This window comes from Colobus angolensis, unplaced genomic scaffold (genome assembly GCF_000951035.1).
Source record: "Colobus angolensis palliatus isolate OR3802 unplaced genomic scaffold, Cang.pa_1.0 Scaffold17, whole genome shotgun sequence".
In the NCBI taxonomy this organism is placed as follows: Eukaryota; Metazoa; Chordata; class Mammalia; order Primates; family Cercopithecidae; genus Colobus; species Colobus angolensis.
The window spans coordinates 3,707,630-3,729,863 of record NW_012114821.1 but is presented as its reverse complement, the minus strand read 5'-3'; the positions used below and the strand labels follow the sequence as shown (position 1 = coordinate 3,729,863).

The window sequence follows — 22,234 nt, the reverse complement described above, 5'->3', positions numbered from 1 at the left end:
TCAGGGTTGGGTTTGGGGACAAATGTGGGGCAAGGTTGAGGTCAGGGGTGAGGGTGTGGGTCTGCCAGAGGTTGCAGTTGGGGTGGAACTTGGTGCACCACAGAAATCACCTTTGTGGCACATCAAGAGCTGGTAGAGATGGCTCGCCCCTTCCAGGCTGCAGCACTGGACGGCCCTGTCTGGGTCCTGGCACAGCATCCCCAGTATGCCCACCAGTTGCCCAATCCTTTTGAAGTTCTCCTTTGGCTGTGTTGAGAGTATGGGAATCACTGACGGCAGAACCTTCCTGCAGAGCCCTGCCACACACTCACCCAGCAAGGCCTACGTCAGCGGTGACCCCTCCAATGGTGTGGCAGGGCCAGGACTGGGGGCTAGGCAAAACATTCAGTAATCAAGAGAAGTAATATTTTAATGCAATATTTAGAAAAATCAGAATAAATGCAAAAACTCTGTGATGAGCAAAATCTCAAAACTGTAAGTAAAGTCAGGATCTGACCCTGCTTTTGCATGTCACCTCGGCTGTCCTACTCTCATCCTGGTCCTGGTTTAATAAAACTTTATTTACAAAAGCAGGTGGTCAGCCCATGGGCCATAGCTTGCCAAATTGAGTTTTAAAAACATCACATGAAAATATGAAACATCTTTTTTTTGTTTCTGAGGTAAATTTTGTGCGCAAGGTGAGTACTTTGCTTGCCTTGCCCTGGTCCAGCCCTGTGATGTTGAAATGAATTTTGAGTAAATTGAAGCCACTTTAATTGTCCTCCTCCTCCTAGGGGTGCAGGGTCTTTCCCTTGACAGAACAGTCCCCCTCCCTCCAGCACTTCTGCCCCTGCCGTCATTAGACCAGGCAGCCACCAGGCATTAGAGCAAGGAACGAATTTCCCCATCCCCCTGAGTCTGCTTAGGGAGTTAACACGGGTTTGGGCTCATACTCGCGGAAGTGCACTCTCTGACCATGTGCTGATGCAGCCCAAGGGCAATAGTGACAGATGAAGCATGTCATGATGGGGGCTGCACTGGCAGAGGGGTGGTGGGGTGGCCACTGCACACAGTAAGGAACCCCTAATCAGGTGCAGGGTCGTACAGTTTACCAGCCTTCTCACGGCCTGCATCCCATCACAGCCCCACCATATCCCTCTAGGGAGGGGTCATTTCCATTCACTTTACAGGTGAGAAGCTGGGGCTTGTGGAGGAGAAACACCCGTACAAGGCCTTAGCTGCATAGACAAGTGCTTAGCTCCAGGGTCTGGGGTCAGGGGTCAGGGTGACCTGCCTTCAGATCCCAGCTGTGAGGCCTCGGGCAGGTCCTGCCCCTCCCTGCCTGTTTCCTCACTTGCAAAGAGGGAGATGGCCTGGGCCGCCTGTCACTATGGAGCCCCGCCGTGCTGTGGGGTACTCAGGGATCCATTCTGACCCGGAGGCAGGTGTACAGGGGGCCTTGAACCCTACGAACCCTGGCAGGATCTGGGAGAAGGGCAGCTCTGGCTGGGCCCCTGCCATCCAGGGCAGGAGGCCCAGCCGTAAAAGCCAGCTCAGAGCATGGGACTGGTGAACCGCATACTCACGTCCAAGTTGCCTTTGTGGTTCAGGAATTTGAGGAGGATCATGCAGGTGTGCACAGCCCGCTGCCGCTCATGCGCCTTCTCCGAGGCTAGCCAGATGTACAGGTGCTGCGGGGTGGGCAGGGTCAGGGAGAGGGTGCTGCAGGGCCCTCGGCCCAGGCCCCGCCCACCACCCGCCCAGACCCCGCCCACTCGGTCCAGGCCCCGCCCACCCCGGCTCTGTCCCCTCCCTAAGGCGCCATCCCTCTTGGCCAGGCTCTGCCTGCTGCGCTTACAAAGGCATCTGGAGACAGGTATGTTAAATAGTTTTTAAGCCGAATCTGAGCTCTTTATTAAGGTGATATATGATTAGATGTATAGTGACTCTGAAGGAGGATGAGGGTACATGGTATTTGGAGATTTCGTGACCCAGTGGTGTCCCAGAAATACATCTGTGACTTCCCCAAGGCACGCTGGGCCCCTCTGCACTGCTTACCTTTGCCCTGCGTGCCCTCTGACTGCTGGGCCCCTCCCTTCCCTTCTCTGCCGGTGGCTGTCTCAGTCCTCAGCCAGGGCTGCGAGAAATCCCGTTGGACTTGACCTCTGAGGCAGAGCCAGCCTCCCCTCCCTGGGCCTCCGCCTGCCCCAGGACTGTCGTTGCCTGCTCTGGTCTCCCTCCTGACAAGGTGAGGGAGGGCAGGTGGGAGTGGGGGCAGCGGGTTTGGGAGACCCTTCAGGGGACACTGCAGGGGAAGTTCTCTAGGAGGGGAGGGCGGAACCCTCATCAGCCCTCTTTCTTTCTTTCTTTTTTTTTTTTGAGACAGACTTCCTCTCTTTTGCCCAGGCTGGAGTGACGTGGTGAGATCTTGGCTCACTGCAACCTCCGTTCCCCGGGTTCAAGCAATTCTACTGCCTCAGCCTCCGGAGTAGCTGGGATTATAGGCTCCCGCTACCATGCCCGGCTATTTTTTTTTTTTTTGTATTTTTAGTAGAGTCGGGGTTTCGCCATGTTGCCCAGGCTGGTCTCGAATTCCTGACCTCAAGTGGTCCACCCCCCTTGGCCCCCCAAAGTGCTGGGATTACACGCGTGAGCCACCGTGCCTGGCCCATCAGCCCTCTTTCTACCAGGCCACCTGCTGTCTCTCCCTCCCCAGTGCCCCAAATCACTGTGATGCCTAAGTGGGGGTGGCCCTCACCCCTCCTGGTTCCTGTACCACTCAAAGCCCCCAGGTCCCGCCCTGCCTCCTCTGGGATGCCCTCCTTTGGGGTCTGGCCATAGGCTGAGGACCCCTTGGCCCCAGCCGACTGGCCTCTCCGCAGCCTCACCGACAGCAGGAAATGCAGTTCTTCGGTGGTGGGGTTCTGCATGATGAGGCTTTGCAGCATGAGGTCCAGTGCCTCCATGGTCCTGCCGTACAGGCTCTGTGTAGAGACGAGGGTGGTCAGGTAGTGCCACGACCAGGTGGACACAGGGCCTGAGCAGCGCCCACTTCCTGCATGCGCCGGGCTGCTCACCACTGGGGCTCGCCACCATGCCTGCGAGGGGCTGCCGTGGCCCCCATTTGGCAGCTGTGGGGCCTAGGTGGGGAGGCCTCTGGTGATCACGCAAGGGCACAGGTGTCTTAGTGGCCCAGTCGAGTTCATTCCTAGCAGGGCTAGCTTTACAGGAGGGTACCCTTAGTGGTCCCAGGGTCCCGGGCTGAAAGGGGCCCTGTGCTGGGTGAATGCGCTGGAGGTGCTTAGGCTTGAAGCGGGGGCTGGCATCTTCATTTTGCCCAGGCCTTGCCAATGACACCGTGGGCTGAGTTCCGGGTCTTACATGCCGTGTTTCCAGTCTTTACTGCTTTGCTTGCTGGGCATGTTCAGGGAGGGTGAGGACCAGAGAAATGCCCCCAGCTACCCTCCCCTCCAGGGCCCACCAGGAGCAGAGCCCTGGTGCTCTGGTCACTCACTCACTAGGTACCCTGGGGAGACTTGCTTTGCCTCTTTGAGCTTACTTTCCTCACCTGAGAATGGCATGAAGCCAGCCCCAGCTGTGAGAGTGGAAGCAGGCAGGGGATTGGAGTCAACAGGAACCTCAGTTCGGTACTTCCAGCTCCCAGTGCTGGACCCCTAGACACCGCGTGGCGCTCCCTGGATGAGCCAGCCCCAGTGTCACTGTGTCATCATGTAACAGGGTCACTCTGAGCTGCGGTGGGATTGGGATGTGGCCAGGGGCCCCCCTTATCGGGGGCTGTGTTGCTCTGGGCCAGGACACCCTCGTTCTCTCACCACCCCACCCTAGGTGTCCGTCTGTCTGTCTAGTTCCAGCCTGGACTCGGACTCGGGGGGCAGGGTCGGGGTTCAAACCCTGCCTCTCCCACCAGACGGCCTCATTTCTCTGAGCATTTCTTTACTCTGGGGCCGCCGCTGGGAAGGTGATATAACTGGTCTAGGGCCTGGCACCCAGCAGGGGCTCAGTTAACACCGGCTTTGGCCACAGGCCGAGGACTGCAGACACTCAAGAAGTCAGGTGCGGTGACTGTGCCCAGGAGCCACACATGTACCCGGTGGTGGCCATGAGCAATGGCAGGCGTCTCTCTGCAGGGGCGGCTTTTACTGAACAGAACCCAGGAAGGGGTGGGCACTGGCCAAGTGCTGAGAGCAATCCTGGAGTTCCTTCCCCCAGCCTCCTGGGGTGGCAGGGTGGGCTGGGCACGGCCTGGGCACGGCATCCCCTCTGAGTAGCTGTGTGGTGAGACTAAGCCCACCCTGCAGGGAAGGTGACTCATTCCAAGTGTTGCAGGGACCACTACAAGGTTGGGGAACGCCTCCCTTCCTCTCCACTTCCCTTGGGCTGCTGGGGAGCTTGGCGAAAACTCAGACCTGACCCTGCCACATAGCATGGTGGCCAAGGCCTGCAGGGCTGGGCAACACGGGCTTGCCAGTTTCTTTCCGCTGGCTCTCAGGGCCGGCAGGGAGGGAGGGAGGCCACACGCGCCACTCTTTACAGGGTGCTCCTCCGCCCCACTGCTCACCCAGTGTCTCAGTTTAGTTGCCAAATGTTAAGTACCATTGGCCCTGTTAGTATCACCCCCATTTTACAGGAAACACACCGCAGCATATAGCATGCAGCAAACCTGCAGGTGCTCAGAGCAGTGAAGAACTGCCCCGGGTCCCCAGCCCTGGTGCATCCAGCCTGCCCACTCCCGAGCCATGGGCCACACCTGGATGTTGGGAGGCTCCAGAAAGAGGCAGGTGTGCTTCTCCAGGGCATCCAGCAGCGGCAGGGCAAACACGCTGCGGAAGCAGGCGGACAGGAGCTGAGATTTCCTTTCCAAGTCTATAGGAGGCCTCAGCTGGCTGTTGGGAAGACAGAGGGCCATTAGCATGGGACTGGGGCCTGGGGAGGTTGCTGAGTGGCATCTGCCTTCATCCCTGCAGACTCCTGGCCTTTTGCTGTTCATAGAGTCTCTTGTGCACACATTTGCCTCCCTGGCCCACCTGCCTCTGCAGGACCTTAAGCTGGGGCATCCTGGCCAGGTGATGTCCTGGTCCATCTCTCTTCTCAGTCCCTGGCTTTAAATGCCATCCTGATGCTGTCTAAGGAGCATCTCCATCTTGACGCATTCCCCCAGGGTAACCGCACCCACAGCCTGCCCCATCACAGTGGAATGCAGTGCCGTCCTCCTTGTTGCTTGGACAAAACCTCAGCACATTCTCCATTCTTTCCCCTCCCTCGAAAGCTGCGTGCAGCCCTCCAGCAGCTCCTGACAGCTCTACCATCACAATTTGACATTTAAGGACTCCTTACTTTTAATCAGACCACTGTTACTTTTCTCCTGGATTGTTCTAGGGGGTCCTGACTGGTCCCCCATTTTCTCTTGGGAGCTCCCTCTACTCCCCACACTGGATCCAGACATTCCTTCTCAAGTGTGACTCCCCCAAGGCCCCACCTCGCTCAGGCAAGAGCCAGTGCCCTGTAGTAGCCTGGATGACCTTCCCCATGGCTCCCGGGGTCCTCATGCATTCCAGCCCTGCCACCCCGGCCCCTGCAGGTCCTCCAGCAACCCTGCTGTGCACCAGCCTCAAGGCCTTTGCACCCGCTTTCCCTTCAGCCAGGCACTGCAGGGCTACTCTCTCACCCTCTCAGGTCTTTGCCCAAAAGTCCCCTTTTAGGGCCGTCTATCCCAGCCTCAGGCTGTATTCTGGAGCCTAGAAGAACATGGGGCTGGTGCTGGGCGCCCAGTCCACCAATATTCAGTTAATCAATTCTCCTTGCAGAGTCTCCTGTAGCCCTCAACCCGTGAGGATCTTACTTCCCCTCCACCTCGCTCCCCCAGCTCCATCTGCTTTCAGGCAGCAGCGTCAGTGTCGCTGAGGTGTGTGGTTTGTTCACGGTCTGTCTCCACCCGCCAAGTGTCAGTCTTAGAGAACAGGGATGTTCCCTGCTGACCCACAGCTGGGTCCTCAGACCCCAGAATGGTGCCTGGCACACAGAATGGTGCTCCCTTTCTGACCTCTCCACCTCGCTGCCTGCCAGCTCCAAACCCGAGTGGAGAGGCTGCTGCATGGCGCTGAGGAAGCCCTGTGTGAGGCGGGGGGCCTACCAGAGGCTGGACGCGATGTGCATGGTCTGCTGGCGATTCCGCGTGTACAGAGTGACCTGGGGCTCCTTCTCCATCAAAATCTGCAAGTCACAGGTGGCACAAAGCCGCTCAGGCCTGGCCCGTCTCACTTCCAACACGAGGTCTCCCCACCCCGGGAAGACCTCAGTGCCTGGCATCCCCGAGAGGCGCAGGATTATGCTCTGGCCCTTCACCCACCCAGAGGGGCCTCTGTGAGCTGCCCCACCAGGAGGCCAGAGCACCAGAGCAAAGCCACTGCAGTCAGGTCAGGACATGCCCTAGAAACCCACCCCACCCCTTCCGCAAGGGGTGAACTGAGAGAGGCTGCCCGCCTCGCCCAGGGCCTGGAACATACCATCAGACACTCGAGGAGCTCGGAGGTCTGGGAGAACTCGTAGCTGTGGGCGCCCTCACTCCGGCTCACCGCACCCATCAGCATCAGAGTGGCCGTGAGGAAGCTCTGCTTCAGGGTCTCATCCTGGAACGCGGGACAGGGTCAGGGCCCGGGACGTGGGAGCGTGCAGTGGGAGCAGGAGCGTGAGGCTGTGATCCGAGGGGCCACAGAGACCACCCACCGGGGCCGCATCTGGGGGGCTTCATAAGGGGTGGGGCTGCATGGTTTTGTTTCAAACTGTAAATTGACAATGTTTAAACACTGGGAGAGTGCCTGTAAGTCTCGTGAGATGTGGCAACCCCATGCCCCAGGGCCACAGCAGCGGCGACCCGGGGCAGCGATGTGGCTACTTTGGGGTGGGGGCAGCCCTGGCGGGGCCTCTCACAGTGACCTGGGTTGGAGGCCCCTGGTGTGGGGTGTGGAGTCAGGGGCTTGTCATCAAGGCATGATGGACGTCATTCTGGCCTCTCCACACCCATGTCCCCCACCCGCAAAGTGAAAACCCAGGGTTTGCTTTAAGAGCAGAAGTGAGGGTAGAGGCACCATGAAGCCCAGAGAAGTTTCGGTGGGATGGACAGATGAAACCGTGGGGCCACCAGGAAGCTCGGCCTGGTTCCTCATGATTCCAGCGTGGGGTGGCGGTGGGCTCCAAGGCCCTGGGAGGTCCTGGAATTCTCCGCTCTCAGAGGCCGGCAGGGCGGCTGGGCTGGGATCCAGGACTCGGTCTTGGTGGGGACGGGTAGGTGTTGGGATCTTGCCGGGGCAGCCAGGGGCGTACCCATGAGCTGAAGTGGAAGTAGAAGACCATCCGGGACACGATGTTGTCCACCCACGGGAGGATGTGGGCCCGGGCTTTGGCTGCCACCTGGCCGTATGCCAGGAGGATGGTGCTGCTGGCCCATTTCCAGCGCAGGTCCTCCGAGTTCTGGCCGAGGGGTGGCAGGCAGGTGAGGAGTGTCAGCACCCCGCCCTACCCTCCTCTGGAGAGCTGTGGAGGCGGTCGCCCAGCTCTAGCAGGGCCCTGAGGGCAGGCGTCTGTCCTGAGGGGCAGTGGGCCTCCATGGCCCTCAGTCGGAAAACAGGGGGACTGGGACTGGCTCTTTGGGGGATGGCTCGGGCCTTGTTAGAGCCACAGTTTGGGCGGGGTGTTAGGGTGGGGTGTGTACGGGGCAGTCGGCTCTACTGGAGCTGGCTGGAGTCCAGGCCCCTTGCCTTCCCCTCCTTGTGGTGGCCCCTCCCACACCCACCTCCTCCCCTCCTGCTGAACGGGGCAGTGTCCTGGGAGTCCCCAGAGGCTGGCCTTCATGGAGGGTGGGGGTCCTGCTGTCCCAGCCCCCTGCTGGTCTCTGGGGACTCCTGAGCCAGTACCTTTGGGGAGGAGCTGTGGAGGCTCCATCTGATGGGCCTGCTCCGGCCAAACTGGTCCAGGACAGCCCAGACGTCATCCAGGTGGCGGGTGGCCGCCAGCCCCAAGGTCAGAGCCATGCCCTGTACGTCGGGGTCAGGGTCACTCATCAGGGGACCCCAAAGTCCAGGAACAGACCCGGCTCCTCCCCTAGCAGGAGTGAAAACTGAGGGGGAATGGGACCCCCAGAGGAGGTTGGGGCTCATCCAGGGCCCCAGGGCAGCCAGCACCCACCCCACTCTGTCAGAACCTGTGACCGAGCCCATGCCAGGGACACACGGCTTATGGGGTCTGGTAGGGGGAGTGAGGGGTGCGGGGGGCAGAGGTGGATCCCTGGAGGCTCATTATCCCTCACTGCCAGCTATGAGCAGGCTGTGCTGGAGTGGGAATGAGGAGATGTGTTTACGATGGAGGAGGAGGGCTATGCTGTGGCTGAGATCACGGCTGTAACTGGGGTCAGGGGTTAGCCTGTGATCAGCATCAAGGCTCAGCCATAGACTAAGTCAGAACTTAGTTTGTGACCAGGGTCAGGGGTTGGAGTGAGAACAGGGAGAAGGCTCAAGCTGTGATCAGGATTAGGGCATGGTGTGAGACCAGCCATCAGGCTCAGCCTGTGGTCAGGGTCAGGTGGTGGTGGGGACAGGGTGGGGCCTGGGTCCTTACCTCCCTCTGCTTGGGCCACTGGTGGGATGTTTCCAGGAGGGCTTGCAGGTGTCTCCTGACTGTGGCACCGTTTTTTTCAGCTTGAAGGATTAGCCCGTAGTAGGTGAACAGGAAGGCCTGTGGGAAGGGCAGCATCTTATCTGGTGCTTGACCCCCCCGATGGCCTGCCACCTCCTCTGAGCAGCTGCCCCTGACCACGCTCGCTTGGCCTCCCTGGGCCCCTGCAGCCACTGCGACACTGGCTGTGGACTGTGCAAGCCTCTGCCTGCGGCTGCAGCAGGTGCAGCTCAAGTCCTGCTGTCCAGGCCTCACCCCTGCCTCAAGTCCACCAACTTCTTGCTAGGGCCCTGGGTGTCCTATGGATAGAGCCCCTGGGGCTGTGTAGGGGGCAGGCAGGGGCTGCTCCTGGAGGCAGGGTGGGGCTCACCTTCTCAGGGGACTGCTCCTGTTGGGTCCGGCTGGGCGTGGTGAGTGTCCACAGCAGCTCCTTGGACCACACATCTATGCTCAGGAATGGGACTGACTTGATGGCCATCTGTCAGCAGAGGGGCATGGGGGGCTGGAGCCGTCTCTCCCTCTACCTGAGAGCAGGGCCTGGGATTCTAGCTGCCCCTGCCCACCCTGGCCACCCTGAACCCTGAATCCATCACCCCCTTGTCCCTCCCCTCTTTTGAGTCCCCAGTGCCCAGCTCTCTTCTTCGTTCTATGGCTCTGAGGGACAGGGAACTCATTCCTGAAGATTCTTTCTGCAGAGGGGTTCAAGGTGAGGCTGGAAAACCAAGAGGCTGGAGAGTGGAGTCCTGACTATGTCCCGGGCACCACCCAGGAGTCTCTGACAGAGCAGATGATTAGTGAGTGCCAGCGGAAGGTGGCCCCTCTGCGGTGGGTGCCAGGAGGGCAGGGCCTCATCTGGTAATTCACAGCTGGACCCCCAGCACCCTGCGTGGTACCCGGCACACAGCAGTTAGGCCAATAACTTTATAAATCAATGAAGGAGAAATCAAATCAATGAATGAACTCTCCCTTCAAAATACAAGGTCCTGAAAGTTCCGCTCCTACCGTCACGTGATTTTACAACGATGACTACAATATTTCTCAATTTCAAGTGTTCCCAGATTCTGTGATTCAACATTTCCAAGATTTTTGATCCAAAGATTCTTTGGGGTTGGATGATAACCTCCAAAATTATGATCCCAAACCCAAAAACCTTAAAAGCCAAAATTTGATAAATGTGAGGATAAACATTTTAAAAAGCTAGTTCAGTAACATTACTATAAATTAAGTTGAAAGATGAAGCAAAATTTTGTTTTGATCTTTGTTGCCGCCTATTCCAAGGGTTAACATCAGAGATCAACAATCTGCACTTTATAAATCAATAAGAAGATGACAAACAAGATATTGTAAAATGATGAAGGGAGACATACACGATGAAGACACTGTAAACTCAACCTCACTAAGACTTCAGGAATGAAAACTAATGTAATGTTTTGACTAAGATTGGCAAACAGTCAAACACTGACTATCAGCAAGAAAGTGTCCTTTGGTGGGAGGGTGGTTGGATCTGCATTTTTGGAAGGTTTTTTCAATCTCAATTAAAAGGCAATGTCAATATCACAGTTTAAAATATGGACAATTTCCCCAAGCAACCCCATTTCTAGAAGTTTATCCTGAAGAAATACTAAATATGTGATGCTGTGAGCACGAGGGGACATCTGGTGGGGCAGAAGACGTAGGCAGGACCGTTTGCATCCTCCTTGGGGTTGATCCCTTGGTTCCTGGAATGGAAATGCTCCCCCACTTATGGCAGAAGCTGGATGAGCTTGTCTGCCCAGGGTAGACCTCCTCCTGGCCATCTGTAAAGCACTGGGGTGCACTAGGACCTGCGGGGCTCTCTCAGCCGCAAGACAGGTGTTGGCAGAATCTCTACGAAACCTCAGCCCCCCAGGAAGTCCTGAGGTCATCCCCCAGAAGGTCCCCTCCCCCGGACCTTTACTGTCTTTGTTCACTGTTGCACGTAACAACACCACAGTTCCTTGTCTAAAATTCAAATTCCCAAGCGCCGAAAATTAAACATTTTTTCCCCCTTAGCTTTGCAGCAACCTCATTGGATAGCAGACACTGAGCCACACTGACGTGATGCAATTTGTGGGACCTGGTGTGACTATTTGCTTCTGTAGCAGGGATCCTAATCTATTTCATTCTGCATCTGCCCAGACCCTGTTAAGGATGTTCTTGGAATATACAGCGTGTATATCATATTACTTTTTAAAAAATCTAAAACATGGGCTGAATTTTGAAGCCCATCTCTTCCCCAAATTTTTAATTTTTAAAGTGTTAAGTATTTAAAAAATCAAGGTATTTTAACTCCACAGAATGAAGCGCACAGATCTTTTCTGTAGAGTTCATGAATCCAGCCCATGTAATTCACATCCTTTCAGGATATAGAGCATTTGACATCACTCCAAAAAGCTCTGTCATGCCCCTTCCTGGTTAAGCTCGATCACGACAAAACTGTTCTGATTTCCCTGCGGATTAGTTTGGCCTTTTCTAGAATTGCATGTAATTGGAAGCATGCAGTCTGTGATCTTCTGTGTCTGGAACTTTTTCACGCAGCATGTTTTCGAGATTCATCCATGTCGTTGCATGTACCGCAAGTTCATTCCTCTTTTTCTATTTTAACTTTGATTATTTCATTTTCTCTGTTTGGTTCAGGTTTGACTTGATCCTTCTCTAGTTTCCTGAGATGGACACTTAGATGACTGACTTTAGATCTTTTGGGGGAGTGTGCAGAATTCTGCCTGTCTGGGTTGTTTTCCGCTTGAGGCTAGAATGAATAAGGCTGCTACGGCCATTTTTGTAGAAGTAATTTTGCGTATGGATGTTTTCACATCCCTTGAGTAAAATACCGAAAAGTGGGATTGCTGAGTCATCTGTTAACTTCAAAAGAAAATGTCAGCTTTTCCGAAGAGGTTGTGCCATTTCCCCATCCCACCCTCAATGTTCTGCTTGCTCCACGTCCTTGCCAGGGTCCGTTGTGGTCCTTTCTTCACCTGCATCCCCTCGGCGCAGACGTGGAGGTGGCTCCTTGTGGTTTTACCTGAGTCTTCCCTGAGGACTAACGTTGCTGATCGTTTTTTCACTTCCTTATTGGTCATTGAGATGTCTTCCTTCCTGAGGTGTGTTGTGGCCTTTTTGCTCATTTAAAACATTGACCTCTTTGTCTTTTGCTTACTGAGTTATAGAAGTTCTTTATTTATTCTGGATACAGTCTCTTTTCAGGTACACAGATTGTGAATATTTTATGTCTGTGGCTTGCCTTTTCATTTTCTTAGTGATATCAGTTGATGAAACATTTTAATTTTGATGAAATCTGACATCATTTTTTTCTCTTTATGATGATTACTTTCTGAGCCCTAAGAAATATCTAGCTACCCTAAGGTTGGCAAGATTTTCTCCTGTTTTCTTTTAGACACTTTTGAGTTTTACTTTTTACATTTTAGGCCTTGGCTCCATCTCTAATTAATATTTGTGAGTGGTTTGAACTAGGCACTAAAGTTCACTTTTTTGCTTACATATGTGAAATTGCTTCAGAACTATTTTTTCAAGACTTTCCCCTTTGAATTGCTTTGACACCTTTTTTTTTTTTTAAAAAAAACTGTTTACATATGGTTTGATATTGGATTTTCTATTCTGTTCAATTGATTTATTTGTTTAACCTATGCCCATGCCTCATTTCTTGTTTGCTGTAGCCCTGTAGTAAGTCTTGAAATCAAGTAGCAGATTTCTTGCAATTTTATTCTTTTTTATAATTGTTTTGGCTATTCTAGGTTCTTTAAAATTTCTTTATAAAAATTTATTCTATAGCTTATATTTAATACTACTACACAATTTTCTGAGACTGATTGGCATTGCATTCAATCTACAAATCGATTTTGGGAGAATTGACATCTTACTATTATTGAATAATTTTGTCCACAAACACCATATGTCTCCATTTTTAAGGGTGATTTTAATTTCTTTTTGCAATGTTTTGTAACAATATTGCATATATTTTGTTGCATTTATCTTTGAGTCTTTTATATCTTTAATGCTGCTGAAAATGTCATTTTTTAGAAAAATTTTATTTTCTAATTGTTTGTCACCAATATATAGAAGTTCAACTGATTTTTGTATATTGATCTTGTATCCTGAGATCTTGCTAAATCTAAGTATTAGTAATTATTAGTTCTAGTATTTTAAATATGATTCTGTAAGATTTTCTAGGTATATGGTCACATTGTCTACAAAAGAGATAGTTTTACTTTTTCAATTGCAATCTCTATGTCTTTTTTCCCTTCTCCTTTTTCTTACCTTATTGCATTGGCTAGCAACTTCAGTGTAATGTCGAGTGGAAGTGGAGAGAAAGGACACCTTTGCTTTATTCCTGATCTTAGTGGGAAAGTGTTCGGTCTTTGATCATTAAGTGTGTTAACTGTAGCTTTAGATGTCCATTGTCACATTGAGGTAGTTTCCTTCTGCTCCTAGTTTGTTGAGAGCTTTTATCATGAACAGATATTGAATTCTGTCAGATGCTTTTTCCACATAATTTTTTATAAATATGATCAAACTTTTTCTACTTTATTCTATTACTGTGTTGAATTGCACTTACTGCTTTTCAAATGTTAAATTGGCCTTGTGACCCTGGGATAAACCCTCCTGATCATGGTGTTTTATCCTTTTATTCAATTTGTTAATATTTTGTTAAGATTTTTGAGTCTATTTTCAGGCAGGCATGGTGGCTCTTGCCTGTAATCCCAGCACTTTGGGAGGCCAAGGAGGGTAGATCATGAGGTCAAGAGATTGAGATCATCCTGGCCAACATAGTGAAACCCCATTTCTACTAAAAAAAAAAAAAAAATTCCAAAAATTAGCTGGGCGTAGTGGTGTATGCCTGTAGTCCTAGCTACTTGGGAGGCTGAGGCAGGGGAATCACTTGAACCCAGGAAGCAGAGGTTGCATTGAGCTGAGATTGTGCCACTGCAGCCTGGCACATGCCTCCAGCAACAGAGCGAGACTGTCTCAAAAAAAAAGAAAAAAAAAAAAAAAAGAAAAAGATTTTTGAGTCTATTTTCATAAAATATATTGGTCTTTAGTTTTCTTTCTTTTTTTGTAATGTCTTTGGGTTGTGTAGCCCTCATAAAATGATTTAGGAAGTTATTCCTTCCTCCTCTATTCTCTTGAAAAAATTTGTGTAGAATTAGTACTATTTCTTTTCTAACTTTTTGATAGAATTCACAGTGAAGTGTCTGGGCTTGAGGTTTTCTTAGTGAGAATGTTTTAAATTATGATTTCAATTTCTTTAATAGATATAGGACTATTCATTTTTTGTTTCTTCTCATTTCAGCTTGGTAACATGTGTTTTTAAGAGAATTTGTCTATTCAATCTAAATTATCTAATTTATTGAATATTTCATTATAATTTTTAAAGTCTGAAGGATTTGTCGTGTTGTTCCTTATTCCTTTCTGAAATTGGTATTTTGTGTTTTCTCTCTTTTTGATCAGTCTAGTGAGGGGTTTATCAATTTATTTATTTATTTATCATTTTTTAAATAGAGATTGGTCTTGCTCTGTTGCCCAGGCTGGAGTGCAGTGGTTTGATCCTAGCTCACTGCAGCCTTGAACTCCTGGGCTCAAGCGATCTTTCTGCCTTTAACCTCATGAGTAGCTGGACTACAGGTGTAAGCTACTATGCCTGGATAATTTTTAGAAGTTTTTTTTTTTTTTTAAATCTCATATTCAACCCCAATATAAGTTTTTTAGAGACAGGGTCTTACTACGTTGTTCAGGTTGGTCTTGAGCTTCTGGCCTCAAGCAGTCCATCTGCCTCAGCCTCCAGAGTAGCTGGCATTACAGGCGTAAGCCGTGGCATCTAGCTCAATGTATTGATCTTTTTGTTCCAGTCATTCTCTGTTGTTTGTCTCTTTTTGTTTCTTTGATTTCTGCTCTAGCTTTTGTTATTCCTTCCTTCTACTTACTCTGAGTTTATTATCTGCTCATTTTTTGGCTAGCTTCTTAAAATGGAGGCTTAGATAATTGATTTTATACCTTCTTTTCTAATATAGGCATTAAAATATAAATTTCTTTCTAAGTATTGCTTTTTATCGCATCCCACTGATTTTCATCTGATTTTCATATGTTGTGTTTCATTATCATTTGGTTCAAAATAGTTTCTAACTTTCTTTATGATTTCTTCTTTGACTGATGGGTTATTTAGAAATGTGTTGTTTAATTTCCAAAGATTTGAAGTTTCTCTAGATATATTTCATATTGAACACTAATTTGTATTTTGGTCAGAGAATGTACTCTGATTTCAGCTGTTTTAAATTTGTTGGAACTTGATATATGGCTTGGCATATGGTCTATCGTGGTGATTTTTAAAAAAATTTAATATTTTTAATTTTTGTAAGTATATAGTACATATATAAATTTATGGGGTATATGGGATATCTTACTACAGGCATGCAATGTACAATAATCACATCAGGGTAAATGAGATATCCGTCACTTCAAGCGTTTATCCTTTGTGTTACAAACAATCCAATTATACTCTTTTATTTTATTTTATTATTTTTTAAGATGGGGTCTCACTCTGTTGCCCAGGCTGGAGTGCAATGGCACGATCTTGGCTCATTGCAACCTCCACCTCCTGGGTCAGGCTGTTCTCTGCCTCAGCTTCTTGAGTAGCTGGGACTACAGGTGCATGTCACCACGCCTGGCTAATTTTTGTATTTTTTAGTAGAGACAGAGTTTCCTCATGTTGGACAGGCTGGCCTTGAACTCCTGACCTCAGGTGATCCGCCGGCCTCAGTCTCCCAAAGTGCTGGGATTACAGGCATGAGCCAATGTGCTCGGCCCTCTTTTACTTTATTTTAAGGTGGAGTCCCGCTCTGTTGCCCAGGCTGGAGTGCAGTGGCATGATCTTGACTCACTGTAACCTCTGCTTCTCGGTTTCAAGTGATTCTCCCACATCAGCCTCCCAAGTAGCTGGGATTACAGGCGTGTCCCAGAACCCTGGACTAGTTTTTGTATTTTTAGTAGAGATGGGGTTTCCCCGTATTGGCCAGGCTGGTCTCAAACTCCTGACCTCAAGTCATCTGCTCATCTCGGCCTCCCAAAGTGCTGGGATTACAGGGGTGAGCCACCACACCCAGCCTCTTTCAGTTATTTTAAAATCTATAGTTAAATAATGGACTATAGTCACCCGTTTGTGCTAGCAAATAGTAGATCTTATTCATTCTTCCTATTTTTTATACCCATTAACCATCCCCATTTCCCCCACATCCCCTGGCGAATATTTTGTTTGCACTTTATTAGATGAATTTGGTTAATATATTGTTCAAGTTTTCTCTATCCTCGGTAATTTTTTGTCTTCTTGTTCTATTAATTGCTTGTGTTGCTGCTGGTGCTACTTCTAATGGGTACCGCTCCATTCCAACTATTCTCCTGCCGCCACCGCTGCTGCTCCTGTCACTATCACTATAACTCTTACCATAGAACAATAATGACATTAGTGAGGGCTTCCTGTGTCACTGGCATGGTGCCCGACACTTTACACGGATTACCTCGTATACTCATCATACCCACCATTTGAGTGAAGTGCTTGGATTCCCATTTGACAGATGAGAAAACTAAGGTACTGAGAGGTGAAGCAGGTCCCCCCAGGTCACAGACTGGTGATTGGTTGAATATGGACTTGGATCCAGGGGGCGGGAGTCTCACGTCCCTTCCCTCAGCCATGTCAGCCCCTCACTCACTAGGGTGTGTGTTCAGGGATGGGCCTGCACAGACTATTTCTTGGCTGGGGCTCCCTCCGTCCACCCCAGCCTGCTTCCTTCTTTTCAGGTCCACAGCTCTGGCCCAGTGTGTTGGGTATGTGCTCTGAGCCAGGCATGTGGAGACTGAGGTTTGAATCCTGATGCCTCAGTGACCGGCCCCGTGACTGCAGTCCCCTCCCCAGTCCCAGTGCTGCAGTTATCAGCCCCGTGACTGCAGTCCCCTCCCCAGTCCCAGTGCCACAGTGACCGGCCCGTGACTGAGGTCCCCTCCCCAGTCCCAGTGCCACAGTTATCAGCCCTGTGACTGTGGTCCCCTCCCCAGTTCCAGTGCTGCAGTGACTGGCCCTGTAACTGTAGTCCCCTCCCTTTTCCAGACTTGTGTGCTCATCTGCAGAGTAGAGGTCCTCCCTCCCTACCTCCCTGCTCCCTCTTGTTCCCCTATCTTCCTCCATCCCCTTCCATCCCCTCTTCTTGCCTTCCCCTCCTTCTTTTTCCCCTTCCTCTCATTTCTCCCTCCTTACTCCCCCACATACCCTCCTTCCTCCCATCTTCCCTGTCTCCCTACTACCCTCTCTTCCTCCCTTCCCTCCCTTTCTCTCTCCCTTTGCCTTCCCTTCCTCCTCCCTCCTTCCACCTACCCTCCTCCCAGGCACCCATCCTGCTGCCTCTCCCTGTTGCCCCACAGAAGGCCTGGTGACTGGGAGCTGGGCTGCCTCCTTACCTGGATCAGTTGCTCTTCCCAGCAGGCCTTGTCTTCGTGGCGGAAGAGCTCCTCTGTGGGAGGAGGGATGGGTCATAGGACCCTGTCTAACAACCGTCTCCTCCTGCCTTTAGCGCTGGCCCGGGCTGATGCTGCTGGCCTCTGCCCACCCTAGCTCTGTGGGGCGTGGGAGCTGGAGGGATGTGAGCCAGGCTTGGCTCTGGGTTCAGAGAGCTGGGGTGGGCTTGCAGCCCTGCTGCCCTTACTGTGTGTCCTCAGATGGGCTGGGCTCCCTCTCTGGGCCTCGGGCTCACTCATGGTGAATGGAGGGGCACTACCAAGCATGGCCCCTCAAGAGTGGGAAAGTAAGTCTCTGGGAGGGAGGCATTGTGAGAGTGGAGAGCTTTTCAGGAACTTTGGAACTTACCCCAGAGGGAGAGGCTGCTTTGGGGAGGGATCTGGTGGCCTCAGCAGTACCCCCAGGGTGCAGAGGGACCTCTACCCAGCCTGCTAATCCTGGCGTGGGGGGTGTAGGGCCAAGCCAAGCAGGGTCCTGCTTCACCCCAGGTCTTAGGGTCCAAACACCCCTGCTGGGCCTAGGCCTCCCTGCAAGTCACAGGCCCTGCCACACCCCAACCCCACCCCTCACTGTGGCTGCCAACCAACTCTTCCTGAAAGCCCTTGGCAGAGGGAGCGTCCCTCCTCACCTTCCTACGCATCCCTCTAGATGTGGCCTGTACTGGCTGCCTCCTCCAGGAAGCCCTCCTTGATGGCCCCAGGGCAGCTGGTCCCTCTCCTCTCTGGGCTTTCCCAGCTGCCCTCAAGGCAGCCCTGCATCTCCCAGTGGGAAGTGCAGCAGCATATGGTTGTGAACGAATGAGTGAATGAATGAAAGCTGGCCCTTGCCTCTGTGTGGCTGGGAGCCTGGCATTAGGTAGGTGCTCAGTCAGTGTTCGCTATCTTGTGACAGCAGCTCCCTGAACATCCTTCCTCTGGGGTCCTCAGAGGCCACACTGTCCGGGCCAGCCCTTCCCACAGCTTGCAGGCAGCGGCTGTGGTGGATGCAAGGCCCAGACACTGCAGGCTATGACAGGCTGGGAGTGGCCCTGGCCGGCCATGCTGCCTCTCTGAGCTCCATCTCTTCATCTGCCCGCCTGCCTTTTGTGACCAAGGGAGGAGACAGGTGCAGCAGCTGGCGCTGGAGCTGCTCGGCCGTGTGCCAGCCTCACACCTGTCCTGGGCCACCTCCCGGGACCTCCTCTGTCATCCTGGCCCCGCCCGGGTCCGGCTGTTGCAATACTGACAGCAGGAGTGGGTGAGCCATCCGAGGGGCTGACACGGCTGGGCCTGCTGTTGCTCTTTCCAGGGAGGTCTTGAGCATGGCCTGGGCCCTCTGAGGGCTGGTGGGCAATGGGGGTCCTCGGGGCCGCAGCCTGTTGCTGCCAGGCACTAAGCTACCTCGCGGTGCACAAGTGACCTGCAGCCCCTGTGCCCTGCCCATGTGGGGTCTCAAAGCCACCTCTTGAATCACTCTCCATGACCCACCCCACCCTGTCCGCAACCTCGCACCCGACATACCACTGGAGGACAGGATGCCCATCACATAGAGGAGGCTGCGGTGTGGGAAGACGCCCGTCAGGAACTCCGTCTCCAGATGCTGTGCCACCGCCCGCCACGAGTGCCTGCAGATGGCCACCAGCACGTTGCTGGCCGCGTCCTGGTATATGTCTTCCAGCTCCTGGGGTGAGGCGGGAGTAGGCAGGGCAGGAGGTAGAGTAAGAGCGGCTTGTTCTGAGACCTCGCTTCTTCACATGCCAGGGCTGGTTTGAGGGAGAAGGACAGCTGCCACAATCCATGTTTCCTTTTTTTTTTTCTTTTTTTTTGAGAAAGAGTCTTGCTCTGTTGTCCAGGCTGGAGTGCAGTGGCCGGATCTCAGCTCACTGCAAGTTCCACCTCCTGGGTTTACGCCATCCTCCTGGCTCAGCCTCCCGAGTAGCTGGGACTACAGGTGCCCGCCACGTCACCCCGCTAGTTTTTTGTATTTTTTAGTAGAGTCGGGGTTTCACCATGTTAGCCAGGATGGTCTCGATCTCCTGACCTCGTGATCCGCCCGTCTCGGCTTCCCAAAGTGCTGGGATTACAGGCTTGAGCCACCGCGCTTGGCCACACAGCCCATGTTTCTTTTAGTAGAAAACTGAGGCTGAGGGAGCCTGAGGCCTTCCTGGTCTGCGTCCATTTCCAGAGCACCTCCTCCTCTTCCTCCCTGCCTCTGAGCCCTTGCTCGTGCTGTGTGCCTGCCTGCACCTCCACTCCCACTTAGAGCCCACTGCACGGCCTGGGTTCAGGGCACCCATCCTGAAACCTCCAGCCCACATCACCTCTCCGGAGCTCCTGGTGGCTCAGGACGTCACATCCTTTAATTCTTTCACCATGAATTCAGAACCAGAGGCTACGTTCCTGTCCAGGAGAGCCAGGGAGTCAGCTGCTCAAGGGCAGAACAATGCTGACTGGGTCCCTGGCTTCCCTGACCCGGGCCAAGCCCCCACTGTCCAGTGGAGGGGCATCTTCAGCAGGAAGGAACCACATGGGTCCCGGAGTCCGGCTCTGTGTGGTCATACCTGGGACCTTTCTCCCTTTACATCTTGCTGCAATTTTGACGTCCACTCTTTTCTCTGTCTTCACAGGAGCCATAAGGCAGCTTCTGTGGCTCTGAGGCAGGTGAAGAGGAGGCCTGCCTGCACCTGGGGGCATCTGAAAGTGGGGGTGTCTGAGCCCCGCCATGCAGCTTGACTCACCGCATGAAATGGATATATCATTTATATATCATGCTAAGTATGGTTATGGGGGCTTCTTGTGAAGATAGTGATTGAATCTGATTTTGCTCTTTCTAAAAACCTACCTCAGTTAACACTACCTTTAGGAGATTTTTTTAAAAGGGATAATAGTAACCACACTGTGGAAGCAGGAAGCAGGTAGGTGAGGGGACTGAAGACCATGTATAGGCTAGTGGAGCAGAGGCCGAGGCCAGCTCACCCCCATGGCACCATCCCCCACTATTTGAAGTTGGGGGGTCTCTTGTCTCCCAACCTCTGGAACTGGAGTGGCAGTGGAGGGGGCTGAAACTAAAGGTGACATAGTTTTAGAAGTAGTTGAGTCCCTCGATGTACCTCCCACACTCTGCACACGTTGGGGGAGCCGGCCCTCTCACACCCCAGCAAGAGTCTGGGGTCTTACTCTCTGGAGGGGGCAGATGAGTGTCTCCGTCCAGGGGTTGCCAGGCCCATAAGCTCCAGGAATACTCACTTCTCAGGCCAGGCCTGGCATGGACTGCCATGGGATGGGACCCTGATCTCTAGGCAGGGCCCCTGGGTGAGTGTCTCCCTGGGAATCCTCAGAGCACAGAAGGGAAGACAGAGAGACACTGACGTAAGTGGGTGAGGGTGGCAGCAGTGGGCTCACCTGGTCACTCTGTGGTAGAACCAAGGGCTCAGGTAGCCAGATGGAAAGGATACGTGACCACAAAGCCTGGTGGCTAATTCTGGACCCAGAGCAAGTTCCACTCCTGCAGAATGGGCAGGGCAAAGACTCCACGAGCCCGAGCTCCGCAGCAGACAGCAGGTGGCATGTGAAGGATCATGGTTCAGAGTGACCCTGGATCCTCAACAGCCATGAGGGCCAGAGGACAATGGACAGCGGTTGCCAACCCACAGTCCAGTGTGAAATTGAATCCAGAGATTTCTGGAAATGAACAGGCTCAGAATCTTACTTCCCTAAAGCCCTTGCCCAAGAAGCCGCCTCCAAGAAGCCTAAGTCTGTGTCTGGTTTCAGAGACTAAATCGGGAAAGGGGAGACAGGGTGCGGGAAACACAGCCCCCACCGGGGCAGGGCATCAGGAGTGTGGGGCCAGGCTGGTCCCTGCTGACCCCAGGCTCCATGCTGGGCTGGAAGATTGCCTGAGTTTGGCTGGTCCTGGCCTAGGTGACAGTGCCTGATGCCCCTCTGTGTCCCAGGTGGTGGGCAGGACCCACAGAAGTGTCCACTTACTCTGGGGGCTGGAGCGGGGCTGCGTGTGTTCAGAAGCAGAAATGTAGACCAGTCCTGGCCTCGTTCATGCCAGACTCCGTGCGGGGGCCCCTCCTCATGAAGCCCCAGGAGGGTCTTGCCCACCCTCAGAGAGGCTGAGGCCAGACCACAGCCCTGAGATGTCCCGAAGCCCTCGCCTCCCTGGGGGCGCCGCTCCCCAAGCCCAGCTCCCTGGGATCATTGATCTGTAAACTGCAGAGATGCCTGGTAGACTTCGCAACGGTGAGTGTGACAAATACACGCTTAGGATTCCAAAAGAAAAAGAAATGAGGTGGAAAAAAGGACTAAGTGGACATGGCCCTTGCTCCCCGTTTTTCTGTCTCTCACACCCAGGGTGGCCTCATTCTCTTCTCTGGGGGAGCACACGGGCATGTCCCACCTGCCGCCTACCAGCTGGGCTGTGACTGCAGGCCAGTCCCTAAGCCTCTCCATGGGTAAATGGGGCCATAAACCCCTGTGTGGAGGGTGCATTGGCCACGCTTGCAGGCCCTGCGCTGGCTGTTTGATGTCCGTTATTCCTAATAACCTCTCCTTGAGTTTGCTGAATCGTAGGGCCAGGTGAGCAGCCGGAGCTGCTTACATCTTTTGGGGAGCATGGATGTCCCATTACGGTGCCCCCGACCTGCCAGTGTCCCTGTAGCTCCTAGGGGACGTCTCTGCTTCGTTACTTCCTGCCACCATGGCCCTGAAGGCATGTTCAGATGGTCCCTCATCTGCTTCCTGACCCTGTGTGGGACAGGCCTGTGTGGCCCTGTGGGGTGTGCTGTGCTGTGCCTCTCGCTTTGGGAGGAGCTTTGAGTATTAAAGAACTTTCAGTGGCCTTTGCCTCCTGCACGATCACATGAACTAAGACTGGGCACCACACGGAGGGTAAATGGTGTCTACTCCTGCATCGTGGGGCACCCTGGTGTGTGTGTGTATTAAGGTGTCACCTGGGGCTGCTCTGGCCTAGTCAGTCTAAGCCACCTTGGAGTGGAGACTTGGCGGCCAGGGCCGGCTCTCGGACTGCAAGCTGCGGGTGGGGTGG

General features: G+C 52.8%; 1 protein-coding gene across 1 annotated transcript in view; it reads right to left on the bottom strand.

Annotated features, from left to right (window-relative positions):
• The window catches only part of MROH5 (maestro heat-like repeat family member 5), a 72,315-nt gene that overhangs the window by 36,837 nt on the left and 13,244 nt on the right, over nucleotides 1-22,234 (bottom strand). Inside the window, exons 5-16 of the mRNA XM_011938121.1 lie at nucleotides 18,703-18,862; nucleotides 17,146-17,198; nucleotides 9,038-9,145; nucleotides 8,611-8,727; nucleotides 7,911-8,030; nucleotides 7,321-7,467; nucleotides 6,504-6,626; nucleotides 6,131-6,210; nucleotides 4,661-4,883; nucleotides 2,868-2,963; nucleotides 1,566-1,670; nucleotides 111-246 (exon numbers count right to left, since the gene is read on the bottom strand). Of these exons, the coding sequence (XP_011793511.1) occupies nucleotides 111-246; nucleotides 1,566-1,670; nucleotides 2,868-2,963; nucleotides 4,661-4,883; nucleotides 6,131-6,210; nucleotides 6,504-6,626; nucleotides 7,321-7,467; nucleotides 7,911-8,030; nucleotides 8,611-8,727; nucleotides 9,038-9,145; nucleotides 17,146-17,198; nucleotides 18,703-18,862 (1,468 nt within the window). The remainder of the gene's footprint in view (nucleotides 1-110; nucleotides 247-1,565; nucleotides 1,671-2,867; nucleotides 2,964-4,660; nucleotides 4,884-6,130; nucleotides 6,211-6,503; nucleotides 6,627-7,320; nucleotides 7,468-7,910; nucleotides 8,031-8,610; nucleotides 8,728-9,037; nucleotides 9,146-17,145; nucleotides 17,199-18,702; nucleotides 18,863-22,234) is intronic.